Source organism: Strix aluco, chromosome 3, assembly GCF_031877795.1.
Source record: "Strix aluco isolate bStrAlu1 chromosome 3, bStrAlu1.hap1, whole genome shotgun sequence".
NCBI lineage: Eukaryota > Metazoa > Chordata > Aves > Strigiformes > Strigidae > Strix > Strix aluco.
Window position 1 is genome coordinate 45,438,864 of NC_133933.1, and position 18,408 is coordinate 45,457,271.

General features: G+C 41.0%; 1 protein-coding gene across 5 annotated transcripts in view; it reads left to right on the top strand.

Moving 5' to 3' along the window:
* Window positions 1–17,328: 17,328 nt before the first annotated feature.
* Window positions 17,329–18,408, top strand: part of RGS7 (regulator of G protein signaling 7) — a 245,378-nt gene continuing 244,298 nt past the window's right edge. For 2 of the 5 annotated variants that reach the window (XM_074818378.1, XM_074818379.1), the window contains exons 1-2: window positions 17,331–17,442; window positions 17,747–17,858. In XM_074818378.1, the coding sequence (XP_074674479.1) occupies window positions 17,354–17,442; window positions 17,747–17,858 (201 nt within the window). In that variant the 5' untranslated portion in view covers window positions 17,331–17,353. Of the gene's footprint in view, window positions 17,443–17,746; window positions 17,859–18,408 lie in introns of all 5 variants that reach the window. The other 3 variants (XM_074818377.1, XM_074818376.1, XM_074818380.1) reach the window with 3 other exon arrangements.

Consider the following 18,408-nt stretch of genomic DNA (forward strand, 5'->3'; position numbering starts at 1 on the left):
AAAAGTGATACCTGCAGGTGGTGGTGGTGAAGTCAAGTACTTTGCGTGAGTATGTTTCATGCTAGTCACAGTGATACCAAAGAGGATCAGACACTATGTGAATTTGTCAGGTTATTTAAGAAAAACCATCATACTATGTACAGAATTGGGAACATGGTTGTCTCAGGAACAGACCAGTATGTGTGTTCTCACTTGGTCTTCAGGATGCTGCTTTGGGGATTGCCAAAAAGCAATGGAGAAGGTGGCGGAGTAAGCCATTTCCTATAAAATGGAAAGTCCAGATTTTCTGTTTCTTGAAATACGAAGTTTTTTAAATATAAATTAAGCCAGATATGTTAATATAGAGTGGGTTGTGCATAGGATAGGTTTCCTCACTATAGCATTCTTGTCCGCTTTTGATTTTTTTGAATATGAGAAATGAGGAAGGCTAGTGGCAGGCTGGGGGTGCTAAGTCTGGCCTTGACTGCAGTGTAATCCTTGTAGAGGAGGCAGCAAATGGGCCTCCGTGTTCAGAACAAATCATAAAGCAGACGTGAAATACAGTCAGTACCTTTGTGTGAGGTGTTTACTTTGAGATATTTACTTATACAGTGGAGCACGCTCCTCTATTGTACAACAAAAGCACAGCCAATAAGCCTGCTCTGAAGGGTTCTTTATTTTCTAAAGGTAAATATTTTGTTGTATGTGGGGGAAGGGGAGAAACAATGAATATCTAGGAGACAAATATGAGCAACAATGTGAGGCAAAAATCTTAATTATCAATCTTCCCAACGATTTCTGATTGCACTGACTTTTTTTTAAACTACTCCATGTACGTCATAATATCAGCATATGTGGTGATGTTGCTACTGTAATTCTCTGAAAGTCCAATGAACAGTTATAACATTCATTATTCAGTTTTTCCATAGTGCTTTTTATTTAAATGCAGAGGCATATAAAATTGAAGGAAATTCAATTAAACTTGGCAGGCAGTTGCTCATTTAAGTTGGTTCAAAGAAAATGATTGGAGAGAAGATTAAAACAATAGTAATCAGTAATGTTGGAAGTCTTTTTTTTAAAAAAAAAAAAAAAGAGAAACATGAAAAGTCTTTGGGTCAACATTAACAATTCCATGTTTGATTTGAATGTCATTGAAGATTGTCTCCAGCTTCTGTTCCCTAAAGGACTAGACGAATCTATTTGAAGGTGATACTGAGTTAAAGATTAATAGCAATAGAGAGGGAGATATGATGGGGGTGGGGTGGGAGAAGGGTTAACTCTAATGCCTTATGGGTTTGACTTACTAGCTTTTAGAGGTTAATTTGTAACAAATTATTTTATGAAGTATTGAATTTCATGAACTACTTAACTGTTCCCATGTAAACTTAAGCCTTCGTTCTTTCAGCCTTTGCAGAATACCTGTTTAAATCTGTATAGGTGAAGAAACGCCAAAATCAGCCTTTAGTTCATCAGCACAAAATACAATTCACTACAATAATGTTTATATTGTCTTCTTAGAACAAGATAATGCAGGTTATCAAGTTTTTGAGCTGGTTTGGAAATGTGAGATACTGTCCTCCACCAAAGGACACTAGAAGGGCTTGTAGGAGTCTGCAACAGGTTGAAGACTTTGCTTCTTAGCCCAGACAGTCCAAGCATGTAGAAAGTCACCCTTCTCTCTTCCTTGTTCTTGGACTTGTCATATTTAATCCATATGCCTAAATTGATTGTACAGCTGAGAAAGGTACTTCTGTGGACAAGTGACTCCAGGATTACTCAGCACTGTAAAACAGTATCTGTCTTCCTTCAGATCCATGTACAATCTGTCTCTGCCTACACACCAGCTCTCACTTTCCTTCTAGCTTCTTTCCCTGTTCCAGCATCTACTGCCTTGGATTCTCAGTTCACATCCTTTTTTTAGGACTAGAGAGCTCTAGTATTGCTTTTTAAAACTCCCTTGTGTTTTTGAGTTGGCCTTTCCAGGAGGAAAGTCTTTGCTCTTCATCCAAATCTGTTCCTCTCCATCTCTTGTAGAACTTTGATATGAAATACACTGTTTGCTTCTCCCAAAAAGATACTGGTTCAAATTGTAGGATCCCTGGCCTCCAGCTTGTCTCATAACAGTCCAAACCAGCAAATTCAGGGAAATGCTTGATCATAGCAGCCTTCAGCATGTTGGTGAAGACTTCAGAAAGATTCAGCCTAGGACCAACACCTTTTGTAGGGATAAATTTAGCCCAACGGTTATTGGTAGAGTTCTAAGCAATCTCAACACTTAGAAGTGCTAGACAACTTTAATATATATTACCAGCCTTTTGAATGCTTGCTTATTCATTGCCTTACCATTGCACGTTTTACCTTGGCAAGTGAACCTTGTCAGTACAATTACATCATGCAGTAGAAGTCAAGAGGTTTGCTAGCATTTAGAATTTCACCAAGACAGAACTGGGTCTGGGCTCATGAAAAGGAGAAATTAATAGTCTGAAACAAATAATTCTTGCAGCAAGAACAACCAAGAACTATTTTTGCAAGACACCGAGCATGTACACTTCTAGAGAGCCAAGGGCTTCTCAACATGACAGCACTTGCCATACAATTGGTAGGAGGGATACCTGCTTAAATTTGGAAATGAGAAAGAGTGTCTGTACTAAACTAAAAAAGGTTATTTTAAGTGTGTAGCTCTTGCCTTTGTGATTTTTCAGTACTAGATGTGTTATTTTCACAAACTGTTCTAGTTCAGCTTCTTTCTCCCCCATCTTTTTTTGAAGGAGTGGGAAGGAGTCACACATCTTTAACACATCTTTAATATGGTAGTCTGAAAATAATTCTAAGTAGAATATTCACAGTAACTATAATGAATAAAGAAGCTGTTATCTTAAACCTTGTTACTTTTGTACTGCCACATCACAGGATATGGTATCACTCTCAGGGAGAGCTCAAAAAGTTGAGAGTATAGTCTTTTTCAAAAGACCTGCTTACAGGACCAGAAGTCAGTTGTTCAGACAACCCATGTGACGTGATTGCATTTCTCCTTGTGCACTAACTGGAATAGGGGTGCAGGAGGGAACAACAACCAGTTTAGGCCTTAAGACTATGACTGTGTCTATGTTCGGAAAATTAGCAGGGCTAGGGGTTGTGTTTCAGCACTGTCCAGTGATTTTATATTCAGTGAGTTTCCTGGTGTGATTTTCACCTGAGGCAATCACTGCTCTTTCTGACAATGCCTTGTGATGGATAGCTTGGGCTAGCAACCTTTTCCAGTAGGCAGTAGGAAGGAAGCCCACCGTGTTTTGACAGAGAACAGATTAGCCATGTGGATGCAAACAGTTGTACCACACTTCCTCATAGTAAGTAAATGGAGAGTAGCCATTTTAATTTCCTATAGAAATGCAGTTCTACAGCCCAGTAGGACAAGGAGTTGGTGACAGGACTAAGCTCTTAAAGGATGCAAGTGTGACAAAAATTGAAATTATTTTCAGCAGTTGAAGTCTCAGCAGAAGCATCTTGGAGGAGATGGCTGGTGTCTTGAGTCTGTAGCAGTATCCAAATGCTGTAGGAAACAAATGTGATTAAAGTTTCGGTTCTCCCAGAATAATAATGATCATGAAGCAGTCTGTCTTTATTTTTTTTTAATTAATTTATTTTTTTAAAAGCTAAATGGTCTGCAAATAGAGAATGGAGTGTTGTTTGTAGCTTTTGAAGTCATAAAGCTCAGGGAAGTCAGTGGAAATTTTGCCTGAAGTTGCTGAAACAACTTGAAAAGCAGCTGTATGTATAAAACCACCTTCACCTAGCACTGATATTCAAGTGCTGATTAGTGTTCAGAAGTACCAGAAAATAACTTATTCCTTAGAGTTCTGGTTTCCCACACAAAGTACACTAATACACTAATTATCTGCACTTGAATTTAGTCAGTGTCAGGATCTACTTTTCAATCTTATTTAAAGTCCAAATTAAATGATGAAGAGAGATTAAAATATCAAGCATCCTTTTCCTAAACACTCTCTTCTTACTGGAACAGTGCTCACTAATCCTATGATAGGGTTTTTATTGCACACTGATTTTTGAAAAGTTAATACTATTTTCCTGACAGACTGCAGAAAATCCAGGTCTGCATAGTTTGTAGAATGTGTGAAAGCCCTCGCCTTACACGCTATGTCTCAAAATACAAAGCAAATGCAATTTTTGGCCTCAGAAATAATACATCTTCTGTCTGAAATTGTTTATGTGTTCCTGTATTTGGGTCTTTTACAAGCTCTTCTTTCTAGTTTCTTTCCCTCATACAAAACATACTTCTGTGATCCCAGGAATACCACATCTAGCTTTTTTGAAAGATGAATGTCTCCAGAGGGAAGTGCCTTTCTGCATGCTAAAGCTGTTTTCACTTTCTCATATTGTGTCTCCACCTTCTTCTTTGGCAATAAAATCCTATTTTATGTCCTTTTATTCTTGACATGGGTCAGAAATGGTTTTTTACTAGTCTCTCTCCCTATATTCATGTTCCTGATTTTGTCTCTAATTCTTCATTTGCTTGCTTCATACCTGCAAGTTTCTCAGTCTTTGCTCCCATTTGTGACCTGGAGTTATTGCACTCTTCTCTCCCGTAGTTAACTCCCGTATTCATATTAAACTTCTCTGTTGTGTTATGTGTCAGAAACAAGCTCCTTGGGTTCTGAATATGCCACTGAGATGAAGTTTTGGAGAAGCCTTGTCAGGTGGGATTCCTCAGGGTCAGGATACCAAACCCCCTTTTCCTTAGTGTATCTTGGGGAACTGTGGTATGTAAGGTCTTTGCCGTGAAGATGGGATTTTGAAAGCTCTGGAATTACCAGGCCTGTCCTCACTTCTCAGGCATCCTGCTGTACAAGTCAGGAAGCTGTGGCTGTCCTAAGAAAGGCTTCTGGATTTTTCTGCACTTCGGAAAGGTGTGCCTTGCTTGGAGCCCTGTGCTGATGCCTCGAGTGTTCCTGAGCTCTGGTCTGGCTGGGTGGCCTGGAGAGTCAGTATGCCTGTATGTAAAGTATTAAAAAACAAAGCGCAGGATCGAGAGGAAAAAAACCTAGGCAGAGAAGGGAAAGGATTGTTGCTGTAGGGTGAAATTCAGGCCGCAGTGAGCAGGTTGGACTTTGAATTCACTACACAAGAAATGAGTTTTCCAGGTCAGTTAGCCTCGCTTTCTGAAGCCAGTGTGTTCCTAACGAGGGAAAACAACACAGGAAAGGAAGAGAGCAGCCCGGAACTGACTCATGCTGCCTGCATCGTAACTAGGAGTTAGTCCTCCAAGGCTCTGTAATGGAGGCGTTTCTCTGATAATCATAACTACTTGCAATCTTTTCCCCATCTCTCCAAGAAGTGAATCGGGAAGGTACTATAGTTTGTCTGCTTGTGCTGGATGTAACTTAGTTACAGTACAGCAGAGCAAATAGAAAGGAATTCTTTCCCATTTTGCTGTAGCCCCTGGCAATTCCAGAAAGTGAAATCCTTTGTTTAGAACAAGACACAGCCAAACAAGACCCTGGACCCAAACCCTTGTATTACATCACACTGGATAGATGATAAGAACCATGTAAGATCGGTGCCTAAAGGTGGATGCAGTAAATGGTGTTTGCTTAACAAGTGAATGGTGGAGATGCTTGATTATTTTTTTTTCCAAGTCATCTAATTTAATTTAAAGAGGTGAAATACTAAAGCAGTCCAGTTAAAACTGATAATAATTATAAATCACAAAGCATTTGGTGACTAGAGCAACATTAACATGCATGAGAGTAATGGAAATATGTTTCTTTTAATTAAACACAATTTTAAAAAGTTAAAGATCTGAAAAAAAAAGAAATGTGTGTTATGTCCTGCTTGTGATGCCCTAGAAAGCTCCTTTATCCATTCCCTTTTTGCTGCTTTACACATTTAATTGTAATGTTTTAGATACTGTTCCAAGAAAATCTGCAAAAATACTTTATCAACATTAAGTGAAGCCAGTTGGACTTTACCATGTGCTCAGGTTCCCTTGTTGGTAGGGGTGCTTTATTGGGCTTGGACATCGGTGTTGCATTTGTTTAAGTGATTATTTATTTGTTTTTTAAAGGGAAGAGATACCACCTTTTAAATGGCCTATTGGAACTTTTGAAGATCATACCTGATTTCTTGCCTCTTTAATTATGATACTATTTTTTTCTGGAGATGGTTTCTGTAAAGCTGGTGTAGAGATGTTTTAGAGCTGCTTGGCTTCCACTATGAAGATAAATTAATAATGTCTTTTTGGCAAGAGAGCTGGGCAAAGAAGAATCTTGGAATATTGCAGAAAAAATAGTGTGCTGAAATAGCAGAACTCCTCAGTTCCTCATGCTTATGGATGAAGCTATGAATATTTGATATCAGTAAATACTGTGACAGCATTCTCTCTTTTAGGATGTAGGACAGTGGTGGTTTGAGGAGGAAGGAACGGCCTGTGAGGTGGGCCTCTCTGTTACTTTACTAAGCTTTTGCTGCTGACTGTCTCGTTTCTCTGGAGTTGTAGGACTTAGAGGATATTTGTCCCAGAATGAATACTTCAGCATAAGTTTGGCTGCTTTGACATGTGGAATCATTGCCTGAAAGCAGTTCCCTCTCTGCACCCAAAGACTGCACTACCGAGTGGCAATTCTTTGCTTTTCTGTAGACTACAGGAATCAGCATTGTCTACGAGGAGGGGGAAGTGTGACTTCTGTTCATTTCCCTCTGAATTGCTGGCCTGGAGAGGTTATCCAGGTAGCATTGCCCAAGTGCTGGGTAGTGAAATAGAGAGAGGACAGAGTGAAGAGAACTATTGTGGGTGCAGCGCTAGTATCCTGTGATGACAGCAGTATTACCTAGTAACCTTTAGAACTGAAACATTTTCATGTTAGTGTTAAATTGCCCATCATCAGTTCAAGCTCATTGTTTTGTCCTCTTCCTGCTCTAATTAATGAATGCTGGCCTTCCACTGTCACAGGTGCCTGCATGCAAATTATCTGGGTATTGTGTGCATACCCTCAGGGATGAGGTTGGGAAGGACAATTGGAAGCTGTATTGTGACTGCCAAAGCAATGTAGGCATTTATAATGTTAGCAACAACATGCTGGAACATGCTTCACCAAACTAAAGTGACATTTAGTTGGCTAAAAAAGTGGTTAGTCAGGGATGTGTACCTACAATTCCATATCTGCAGTTTGCTTCCTGGATGTGAGTCTTATGCCTGATGAATCTTGCTGTGAAAGTGATTGTTACTTTGCAAGATATTATCAGTCTAGACTGCAAGGTTGGTTCCATATTTCAAGGTCCTTCCTCTTAACGTGTTTGCAAAGTTTGCTGTTTTAGGTGAATGAAAAATACTTCCACTTACGAGAACTGAAATGGTAATGTGGCCATAAAAATCATCGCCAAACAACTCACAAATGAAACATGAAGTGGCTGAATCTGTGGATGTAACCATTGGTCACTTCTGAACACCTGCTGCACGCCAAACAAAGTGTTTTGATTGCTTTTTTTTTCGCTAGGTGAGCTTTTGGTCTAAGGTGAACTAACAGCTAAAGCCAGATTTCACTTCTGTTTATTCTTCCACTATCAAATTATTTGAAACAATCTGAGCCAATATGAAACCACTTTCTCTGATGAGTGTGTGCTAGATATAACTGCATTATAATGACATAAAATTATCTAGTGCATAATTACATATCCACAGTCACGAATGTCGAACAAGTAGTAACAAGAGGCCAGACACGCAAGTTAGATAACCTTTGCATTAGCATCCTGTAGCACTATCAGATGAGCAAATGCTGCATCAGAGAGAGAGAGAGAGGGAGAGTGTGAAAGAAACTATGCTACGAGTTCATGACTGGAAATTTCAGTTCCCTCTGCCACATAAAAGCCATTTACTTAGGCTTTTGCAGTCCGTATTGTGGCTTTTTGTGCCTTTAGAGAAATCCCTGAAAACTATTGTGGCTTAGACTAATAAATTAGTTTTTCATATTTTGCAATCAGCCTAGTTGCTTACTAGCTAAACTTACTCCTAGGTACAAATTCATGCTCTCCCTGTCTGAAACTTGCTCAGAACTTGTTCCCTCAGTATTTGTAATCAGGAAGTAGATGGTACCAGGTAATTTTAAAGACTGATTGTCCTTGCCCAGTAAGAGTGGAATCTTTTTGCTCTGTACCTGTGTTGCTCTTTGCTTTTTTGTCCAGTCTGCAAGTGTTTTGGTTCCCTATGACTCCCTGAACCTTACCTTCATTCTCTTTTCTTTGTTGAGATGAAAAAAGCAAAGTGCATTCTTCTTTTCTGTAGTGGTCAGGTATTTTTTTCTTGTATAACCTTGGATTTAGTTTTCCTTTCATTAATTTTATCCTGATAATCTAACCAATTTGCAGAGAAAATGGGATCAAGCCTTCCTTTCTGAATTATCCTCCTTGCTCCCTCTCTCTTATCCTAGTCCATCCTCTTCCTTTACCATTGGCAGCTGCACAAGTTTCATTTGGCATATAGAGTCATTGAGACTGTGGAATCTGATTTCAATCTGCTTCCTTATTAAATAAGTAGTACTGTCCTCCCCCACTGTGGAACATTTTTCAGTCTGGATGTATTCATGCTACCTTCCTGTCTTGACTATCATGACCTCTTTATTCACTTGTCTCCATCTCTCTTCTGTTATCCAAAGGCCTGTGACTAAATATCGTCCTCTCCTCCTGTACCAGACAAGTCTTTATATTGTGCAAATCTCATGCTGGATGCCTGATTTCCTTGCATAAAATTTTAGTTCCCTATCTAGGCACAACAAAGCTCTGCTTTCTTTAGCCCCAGTTTATTTTACTGCTCCTTTTAATCTCCATTCTCTTGCAAAAAGCAAGATTTAAACCATTGCTATGTTAGGAGGAAAACAATTTTTTTTCATGCTAATCCTTTATCTGTCAGATACCTTATCAGGCTTCACTGTCATCTTCTAGTACTGAAGTAGAAGCTAGTGACAAAGCGAACTGCATATATCCTTGTGTTTAGCAGTTCTTTACATTAACTAGAGAATGATACTGTGCACAGTAACAAAGATCAGACATTTTGGAAAGAGAGTACACAAAATTAGATTTCTTTTCCTACATCTTGCATCTTTTAATTTCCTTCTCCTTCTTGTTTTACCTCACTGCCTGGCTATTTCAGGCTATGAGCTCTAGGTCAGGGTTAATTAGTTTTCCTTGCTTGCAAAATGGCTTGATATTATAATATAGTTTAAGTAGAGATATGTGTTTTACTCACTGATTCCCAAATACTGGAAGCTGAGGCAAGTTTTACAGTATCAATGTTTTTGTAAGACTTTTCTTGACTGTCTAAACTCTTTTGGCTGACTACTTTTAACATCTAGATTTATTGTTGTTCAAACTATTCTTCCTAACCTCTTGTTACGATTTTAGAGATAATACAGCCAAGGTTTTTTTCATAAATATAATTTGCTTTCTCAGCCAATTGTTTTGAACTATACATCTGCACTTTGGAGGTTTAAGGAAGTTTCCTTTAATATTTGAGAAATTGTATAAAAATTGAATGTCTGCTAATAATTGTGTAGTCTGAAGGGAAAATCTTTGCGATAAGGGGTGAGTTCTGGGAGGGATCCGAGTTTATACTGTCGTTTGAAAAAACTCCACACCCTTAATTTTTTGTTCTATTACCTTTGTTTTTAAATGGGAATCTTAGCCAACATAGACACCTGCTTATTTGCTTTTTGTAATTTTCAGTCCCTTGAGTTTCTGGAGAATTTAATTTAAAAAAACCCTCTCCTTTCAGTCTGAATGCTATGTAGAGTTTTAAAAGAATGAAAATTCCATTTATTTCTGTGAGGGAATAACTATTTATGGTATGTACTTGGATATAAATGAATGTAGATTGGTTCAGTTTGTGGTGCACAGTTAGCAAACTGATTCTAACTGATTTAAACTTTTAGAAAAACAAAGCGACCATGGGGGGAAAAAAGCTGTTTGATTAGATTATCTGTGGATGTGAGGCAGGGAATTCGTGAATGATAGAGGGAACTTCAAAATGAAAGGTGGGGGAAGGAAAGAAAAATGATGAACGAAGCCTGTTAAACTGCTGAGCTCTCTTTTTCTCCAGTGCATTCAGCTCAGTGAATTAATGAGATTAGATCACATCAACCCTGATTGCTGAAAGGACTGAGCAAAGTGGGGGATTTCAGTAGTAGCTTCCACAGCTGAGTTTGGCACTTGCAGGCTAGCTATGATAGTGTGGTGCTACTGTTTGAAGCTATTTCCTGACTTGATAGCTGCCACAGTTTTTATTATTTTTGTGGTAAGTGTAAACTTAGTTTGCAGTTAAAAAGGTGTGTTGAAGAAAAATTATTTTTTAGTAAGACAAAACACCTGTGACAACAGACAAAACCCTACAAAATTCAACATGTACTCTGTATTTTTGGCATTTATCTATTTGTCAGAATCTTCTAGAAATTCTGTCTTTGTGTAAACAGGAGGAGATCACATACACTAAGGGACAATTTAAAAAATTTCTCAGTTTCTCCCTAGTATCTCCCTATGAACTTCTTAAATGCATCTGCCACTTCCCCAAAATCCATTTCAACAGCTTGCAAGAACCACCCCCTGCTAACTGTGACCAAGTCCTGTGTCTCATTCTGTGCTTTCTACCATCTCTTTTGACCTGCCTCTTTTTTCCTTATTTTTTCCCTTGTTTTCTTCTGCTGTGTTATTTTTATTTATCAGCTCAATTCCTTGCCACACAGATTATTCCTCCAGCTAGTTCTCAGTGTCTCCTGTTAATTCTGTTATGATGTCTTTCAACAATTAATCTGCTCTGGTCTGTAACCATGGCATTCTCATACATGGTACACTTTTTCCCCCTCCCTTTATAGGGCTTCTGAGTCCTCCTTTCTGTAGTTCTTTCATGCCAAAGGATTCTAAATCAGTGACTTATTCCTAATTAATCCTTAATAAGTGGCTTATTCTATTCTGATCTGAGCAAATGCAGCCCTATGAATCAGGCCTGAATTATTTTCTTGAGGAATAAAGGGGAAGGGCCAGTTACTTGGTTTGTTGGAGTTTTTTGTTGGTTTTGCTACAAAAAAAACCCCAAATGCTATGTGGTTTTTTGTGTTTGGGTTTTTTTGGTGTTTTTTTTTGTTGGTTTTTTTTTTTTGTTTGTTTGTTTGTTTTTTTTTTAACCTGAAATTACTGTCAGGTTGAATTAAGCTAATATCTTGGGCTAAAAGAATTGTAGCTGAATTTACAAAACCACAGTCACTGTGTTTTCTTTCCCTACTTCATATGAAGTTGCTCAGTAGTTGGACATTCCTGTGTGAGGTACGCAGCATCTGAAGATGTGGATATTAACCTATAAATCTCTCATTTTTGCCTCTCAGGAGAGTGTCATAAATACCAAGTAATAAGAGATACTGAGAGCAACACACCCTTATTTTAAATATTTTATCTGAAGCAGACACCAAGCGTCCCGTCCCCCCCAACTATAGGTTTGTTCCTTGTCAATAATGGTTTTACACAAAATGGAAAAGCCTCCCAAGGAGCTGTTTTGGGAGCTGGGAGATAAGGATTCAGAACCTTGCCGGAGTCAAGGATATTGGTATGATGAGATCCAAATTTGACTCAAAACCCCATCTTTTTTTTTCTGGAGATTAGTTCTTTTCCTTACATGCTTGCTTAATTTCTCTATTTGGCGACTTAGACGTAAGATCAAATTAATCTTGAGTTTTCCAAGCAGTTTTTAAGGAACACAATGCAACACGTTTCATCTTTGTAAATGCTCTCGCTTTTTGAGGAAATGAGGGAGTATAGCTGGTTGTGGTAGTTCTTTCTGTGCAAAGAAAGTTAATGTTGATCCATACTACTTGTGTATCAGCTAATGTAACCTTTTTCTCTTTGACTGAGAAAGACTGCCCTCTTTTGGATATAATTAGAACTGGCTCAGTTGTCAAGACTGCAGTACAAGTACTTGAGGTTGTTCTGCTTTGTAGAAGCTGTTGAATTTTCATGGATAGTTCTGGGGCACCATATTGATATCAAATTCTATGTAGCTGTGGGTTTTCTACGACAGTAGTAATCGACGTTTTCAGCAGGGTATGAAATTAGTTCCATTAAGGTTTTAAATATATTCAAATCGTCTTTCCTAACCTAGACAATTCTGTGATTCTGTGAAATTTTACTGTGTAATCTTGTGATCTGTAGGGGAGGGCGTGTATATATGTATCTCTCTATCTCATACTTAAAAAAGATTTTGGAAATGTGGGCTTTCCTTATTTCTAATAATTTTCCATTCCTGTGAAATTATGTCTGTCCCTGGCTAGCTTTTTGTGGTTGTTGTAGCAGTTCAGACGTTTCTTTTCATGTTAAATCTAGATTGCTTTTTAGTTACCTTCTTTTCTGTTGTAAAAGTCCTCTTTTTGTCATGTTTTAACTGTTGCCCTAACCAACAGAGTACAAATAGCTTTGATCTTCAGCATCATAAATTGACAAAGGTAGTTGAGGTTGCAATAGGGTTGGCAAGTAGGTGACAAAGCAAATGCCTAGGGCTTAAAAAGAGTGTCATGGGGAAAGCAGTGAAGCTTGTAAGTCAGTCCTGGGTTGAGTTCTAGCAAATATATACTGAAACCTGTAACCACCTGAATGACATTTTAAGACCTACATTAAATGGATTGATTGGAATTCACTCCTGAATGAGCAGGTGTTCATATCTCATCAGAAAGGCCAAGAATTGGGCCTGGAATCACTAGCTACCAATTCAGAGCCTGGCACTGAAATGCTTGTGGTTCTGTAGGGTCACAAATATATCAGTTCAATTAAAGTAGACGGACCGTCTCTGTGGTTAACCAGGCTAGCAGAAAAAAAAAACCTGGATTTTATACTTTCAGGTAGCACAGTGTTAACTCATGTCAGTGTTTAGAGCTTTGTTAATTAGAATGTTTGTGTTATTTTAGCAAATTTGAATGTGATTGTTTATAATGCTGTAATGTTCTAAAGACTTGGTCGTGGGACAAGATCGTGCTGTGCTAAGAGTTTGCATAGCACGTTTTTACTCCAAGGAACATTCAGTCTAGGCATAAGACAAGAGATAAATTGATGGCCATAGGCAGCATACTGACATAATGCTACAGCATTGGTCAGCAGGGCAGACAGCAAAATTTCTGATCACATCCAGATTGATCGTCATGTACATCCAGACATAATATTTTGACTGAAAAATGCCTGTGTTCTGCATAGCATGTGCGTGTGATGTTATGGGAATATTTGAGTTGTATTGACGATGCAAACTAAACACAGAAAATGTAGTCACCACCTTGCTAAATCATGTGTACTTTATTGCCTTGTTAGATAAAGCTGCCCCTTGGCAGCCTTTCCCATCATCTTTGTTTTATTAATGAGTAGTTTTGCCTTGCATTTTGAAACAGGCCATTCCTCTTCTGGCAGACCATGCTTTCTGGGGATGCTAATGCTGGTTGTGTGTGAGATAAGTGATGACTACCAACATGGGGAAGATGTGTAAGTAATTTATGAATTAAAGCCTTTTATAGGCTATTGAACAAATGCATCCAACTGCATCAGAATGAGATTATCCAGTTAAGTATTTTGAAAAGAAATTATTTTCTTCTTACTTGCATTTATGGAAGTAATTCAGCCCAGGGTCTCTTTCACCACAAAATGGGGACAAAAAGGAAATTCTATTGGGTTGTTTCTGGTCTTCTCTTCTGCTTAACCCTTTCAGGGTTTAGAGCTTCTAGTTTGATAGTGGACATGATGGTGAAGTGGAAAAATTTTTGGTGTGCCTTCAGCAGAGCAAGTTTGTAGTTATGAGACACATCACTGGGGTGTTTGAGTTATTCCCCTGGTTCTGAGGACAAGATTAAAGACTGTGTGTGAAATATAGTTCCTTTTGACGTTACTGGACAAACACCTATTTATTTCAGTAGGTCCAAGTCATTGCTTTAGAACTTGCTTTAGCATTTTGTATTTTACTTTATTTGTGAAATTAATCAGAATGGTTAAAGCAAAACTTAGAGCAAAGACAAGATTGGAGGCAGTATAGCCAAAATCTAACTCAGTTGGGGATACCTCTGCCTTTAGTTTTGAAGAGATACTCAGAAAATAAAAGCTTGGAAGTGTTGCTGCCTAAATTAGTCAGCTTTGTTGGGGAGTTTTTCAAAGACACACAACCCCTGCCAAAATCCATTTGCTGAATAGCTTATAGTAAATAGGTAGATTGGAGTCTTCTTGTAAACAATTTCATGTATGTAGTCCAAGAACTGCAGTACAAGAGAGTTTCATTTTCTCTGGTTTTTTCACTTGGATTAGTAACAAGATGAGGCAGAGTAAGAAAACAAATGTATGGCTTTATTGGAAACTTGCTAATGATTGATTTTTATGCCCTTTAACACAATTACTATGTTAAGTGTTGACTGGCAGAACAAATGGAAAGAATATGTGTATTATCAATGTTTTTAATGATTTTCCTTCTTCTTTCAGGGTGAAGTTGCATTTAAAGTGTATTTTGTGCAGTTCCCATTTTTAATCTCAAAGTAATTTAAACACCAGTCTGATAAATAAGATTTTGAGTTTTTATTTTGATGCCATGCAACCACAGGGGTGTCACTTGTGTTCTTAACAGATCTTGGGAGGCATTTCCCTTGACTTCCAGTGCCCCTGTCAGTCTTACATAATCAAATCTGTGAGATCTGAACACTGCAGTGCTGCTCATTTAGGATGTCTGTGTGAAAGCTAGGGAAATTACTGATGGAGATATTTATTGCTGCTACCCATTTCTCAACAGTGGACTGGACTGAATCGCAGGGTCTGTTGGAAGATTAATATTTTGATTCAGATTTCATTGCTTAGCCTCATCAAGATGCTATTGTATGTCAAGTGGATTTTAACGGGAAACAAATCTTTTCCCAGTTCTCTGTTTATTCTTTAGATTCATAACTTTCTCTGCCCACTACTTTCACCACGGATACTACTTCAATTTCCTTCTTTCACTTGTGTTGATCTCTCTTCCATCTCAAAACAGCTTTCTCTCTTGTCCACACCATTTGTTTCTAGGTTGCCTTTTCCTTGTGACATACTAAGTTATTCTCCTCTGTAAAAGTCAAGACATACAGTGTCTGTCCGCTACAGAGCTCCTTTCCTTTGCTGCCGATATGTCTCATTGAACTGAGTTGTTGATTCTTATATGTGGTGTCATTTTACCTTTTACTACTTCTCTCTCTGAAGACTGTTCCTATTCATGTTGGAGATCATCTGTCTTTACTCTGGTGTTCATTGTAGGACCATTATCAAACCTATGTCTTCTTCCTTTCATCAGTTCTCCAAGAAGTGCAGATCATCCCTTCCTTTCTTCTTTATTTTGTTGTGGCCACTGTGACTCCCTATTGTTGCCTTAGCTAATTTATCACATTCTCTGTTAAAGGATCTGAAGGCCTCTGTAAAGTTTGGAAGAGTAGTTAAAACTAGTTGCAGTAGTTGATTTGAGTCTCTTTGAGATGTGAGAAAGGGAGAAAAAGTGAGAGTGGAGATGACGCAGTATGTATGGAAACCTCTGTGCTTGAATTGCGTGACTTACCAGTGCACACTCCACAAGGTGCAGTGCGCAGTAGATGACAACTTCTTTTGGAAGATCATTCTTGTAATAAGAGTCGCTGTTTCCAGCAAAGACACTTCCAAATGGGAATATCCCAGAGCTTAACCGCTTAAGTATCCTGTTTTCTTGTGGGTGTTGAGTTCTGGGCATTTCAACCCTTTTGGAAAATCAAAGCATTCTTGTCCATAGGTGATGAGGAAGTAAGACTTACAGACCTGATCTTTTTCTTTTATCCTGGCCAATGCTAGGCCTTCACAAACTAGGCAGTTGCCTGGGACATGGCAAAAGAGCCCCCAGGGCGTCCTGAGGCGTCCTCAGGGCTCCTTCCCATCCGCCTGGAACAGACTCCCTCTCGGCAGTCTGTTCCACTGCTCAGAGGTCTGCAGTGCCACCACGGCACGGCACAGGCTCTCCCTGGTTCTCACTGAAGAAAACACATGAGGTAGGTGTCTGTCCAGCATTAGGCAGAGGAACGGGCACATTCCCTGTTGCTGCCGCTAAAGGAGTAAGAAGGCGACACACTTTGCCCACCAGTGTCTTCCACCACCAACCCCCCCTTCCTTCCCTATCCCATTAGCCCACATTTTCTTCCTGCCCAGCCCTCCAGTGCTGCCTAATCTCATTGACAGGGGCTGCTGCCAGATCCGCTGCCAGCTGCGGCTTCTTGGCCGCTGTTTTCGGTGTGCGAGCCGAGAGCGCCGAGGAGGAGGAGGAGGAGGAGGAGGGGGGTGTGTGGGGGTGTGGTGTGTGTGTGTGCTGTGTGGCGGAGCGGCAGCAACAGCAGCAGCACCTTTGACGTGCCCGTCCCCCACGTGACGGCCGCTCCATTGCGGGGAGGGAGCTGAGCTGCTGCCGCTCCGGCAGAGCAGGGGAGAGCCGCAGCCTCGGCGGCGGCACCGGCAGCGCCTCCGCCCGCAGTGCGTGTGTGTGTGTGCGCCTGTGTGTGCTATGAGCCATCGCCGCGTCCCTCCGCCCGCCGCCGGCTGACACCGACCGCGCGGGGCGCGCCAGGAGCAGCGGCAGGAGGCGAGGAGCCGCCGCCACCGCGCAGTGACCTTGGCCCAGGAGGTAACGAGCCGGGCGGGGGCCGCGCTCCGCGCCCCTCCGCGCCCCCCCGCCGGGGTTGGGGGGGAGGGGGGTGGGGGGTGGGGGGGGGCCGGGGCGCCGCCGCCAGCCGCCCCGGGCCGTGCTGCCGCCGCTGTCCGCGGTGCTGAACCCGCGGGCGCCGCGCCGGGCTCCGCGCCGCGTCGGGCTGCGCGTCGGGCCAGCCGGTTCTCCGGGCGGGCAGGGCAGGGCGGGGGGCGAGGGGCAGCGAAGCCCGCGCGCGCGAGGTCTGGGGGTCAGGGGAGGGCTTTGGGGGGAAGTGTTCGGAGTAGGGCTCAGCCCCCCCGGGGTCTCCGCAGCCGCCGGTGTGGTCTGTAGATGGAGCACATTCTTACACCTGCGTGCAAAGCCAGAGCTACGGCAGGATCTGGGCTCTCGCTTAGTGCAGCTCCCGTGTGACCGCGGGGAGGAGACGGGGCTGGCGGCGGAGCCGGTGCTTTGCAGTGAAGTGCGATGAAAGTAGGTGAAAGCAACCGGAAAGGTTTTCTGGCTTGTTTCTTCCTTCCCCCCCGCCCCGTCACCTGCTTCCCTCCCCCGGCATGTGTGTAAGGGCACACACGTGGCGGTGAATTAAAGAGAAGTTTAAAGCGTCTGGTTTGCTTTCTGTGCGTTTGAGGGTTGTGAAAGTTGCTATGGCCCGAGCTGTGAGGAGAGGGGCACTGCTGGATGCGCAGTCGCGGGCCGAGTCAGTCCTCCCAAAAGTGTGCCCGGGAAGGTGCGGAGTACCCCTGGGTGAAGGCTGTGCAGGGCGGAAGGTGTGTGCCTTGTGAGGAGGCGTCTCGTGATATGGTGGTTAGTGGTATGTCAGGGAGCTATTCGGAGTGACAATTCATTAACGTCTAAATTAGATTAACATATTACATTCATTATTTACGGGCAAAAGAGAGTAATGACAGTAAATGGTGAATTAGCAGCTTTGCTCCAATGTAAATATCTGTTGGAGTAAGAGCTTACACTGATTCTGACAACACGTTGGTAGAAAGTCAGGTCCATTAATCATCGGGGAAGGAAGGAGACCTGAGGCGATGTCTTACTTGAAACCATTTTTGCCTTTTACAGTGCAGCGTTCAAAAGCAGATCAAACCTGTGGGACATGGCACAAGGAAATAATTATGGGCAAAGCAGCAACGGGGTGGCTGATGAATCCCCAAACATGCTGGTGTACAGAAAGGTAAGCCTTTGTGGTTTTGAGAAGCTGAGGAAGGGACTTCAGGAAATGGTGAAGTCCTGGACTCTCTTGCCTAGCAAGTGAGGCTGTTATTTTTGCTTTCTCTTCAATTTGATGAATAGATGCTGCTGCTGTGCTTTGCATTGAATGGAGCAGTCTGATTTCAGAACATGATCACCTGCCACTAATTTGGGATGGTTTGTGTCTGTTCACGTTTGTGCTGCCTAATGCAGGTTAAATGGCATGTACAAAGAGGATCTGTATTCCAGGTACTACTAGCGACTTCTGTTTTGAGAAATGACTGAATCTGTTTGTTTTAAATGGTAAAATACACACACGTGTCAACTTTGCGTCATGTTCAGAAACAGTTGGTTTTCAATTTGAAATACTTGATGCATTTTGTTCGCTTTCTGCATTGATACATATGATAGCGATGGTGGTGACGTGCCAGAGACTGGAACATTTTTTGAGTTCAAGTGTTCACTTGTAAAATTCTATTTGTAAATTGAATTAATATATTCTAAAGCTAAATATTAACTGTATCATACAATAT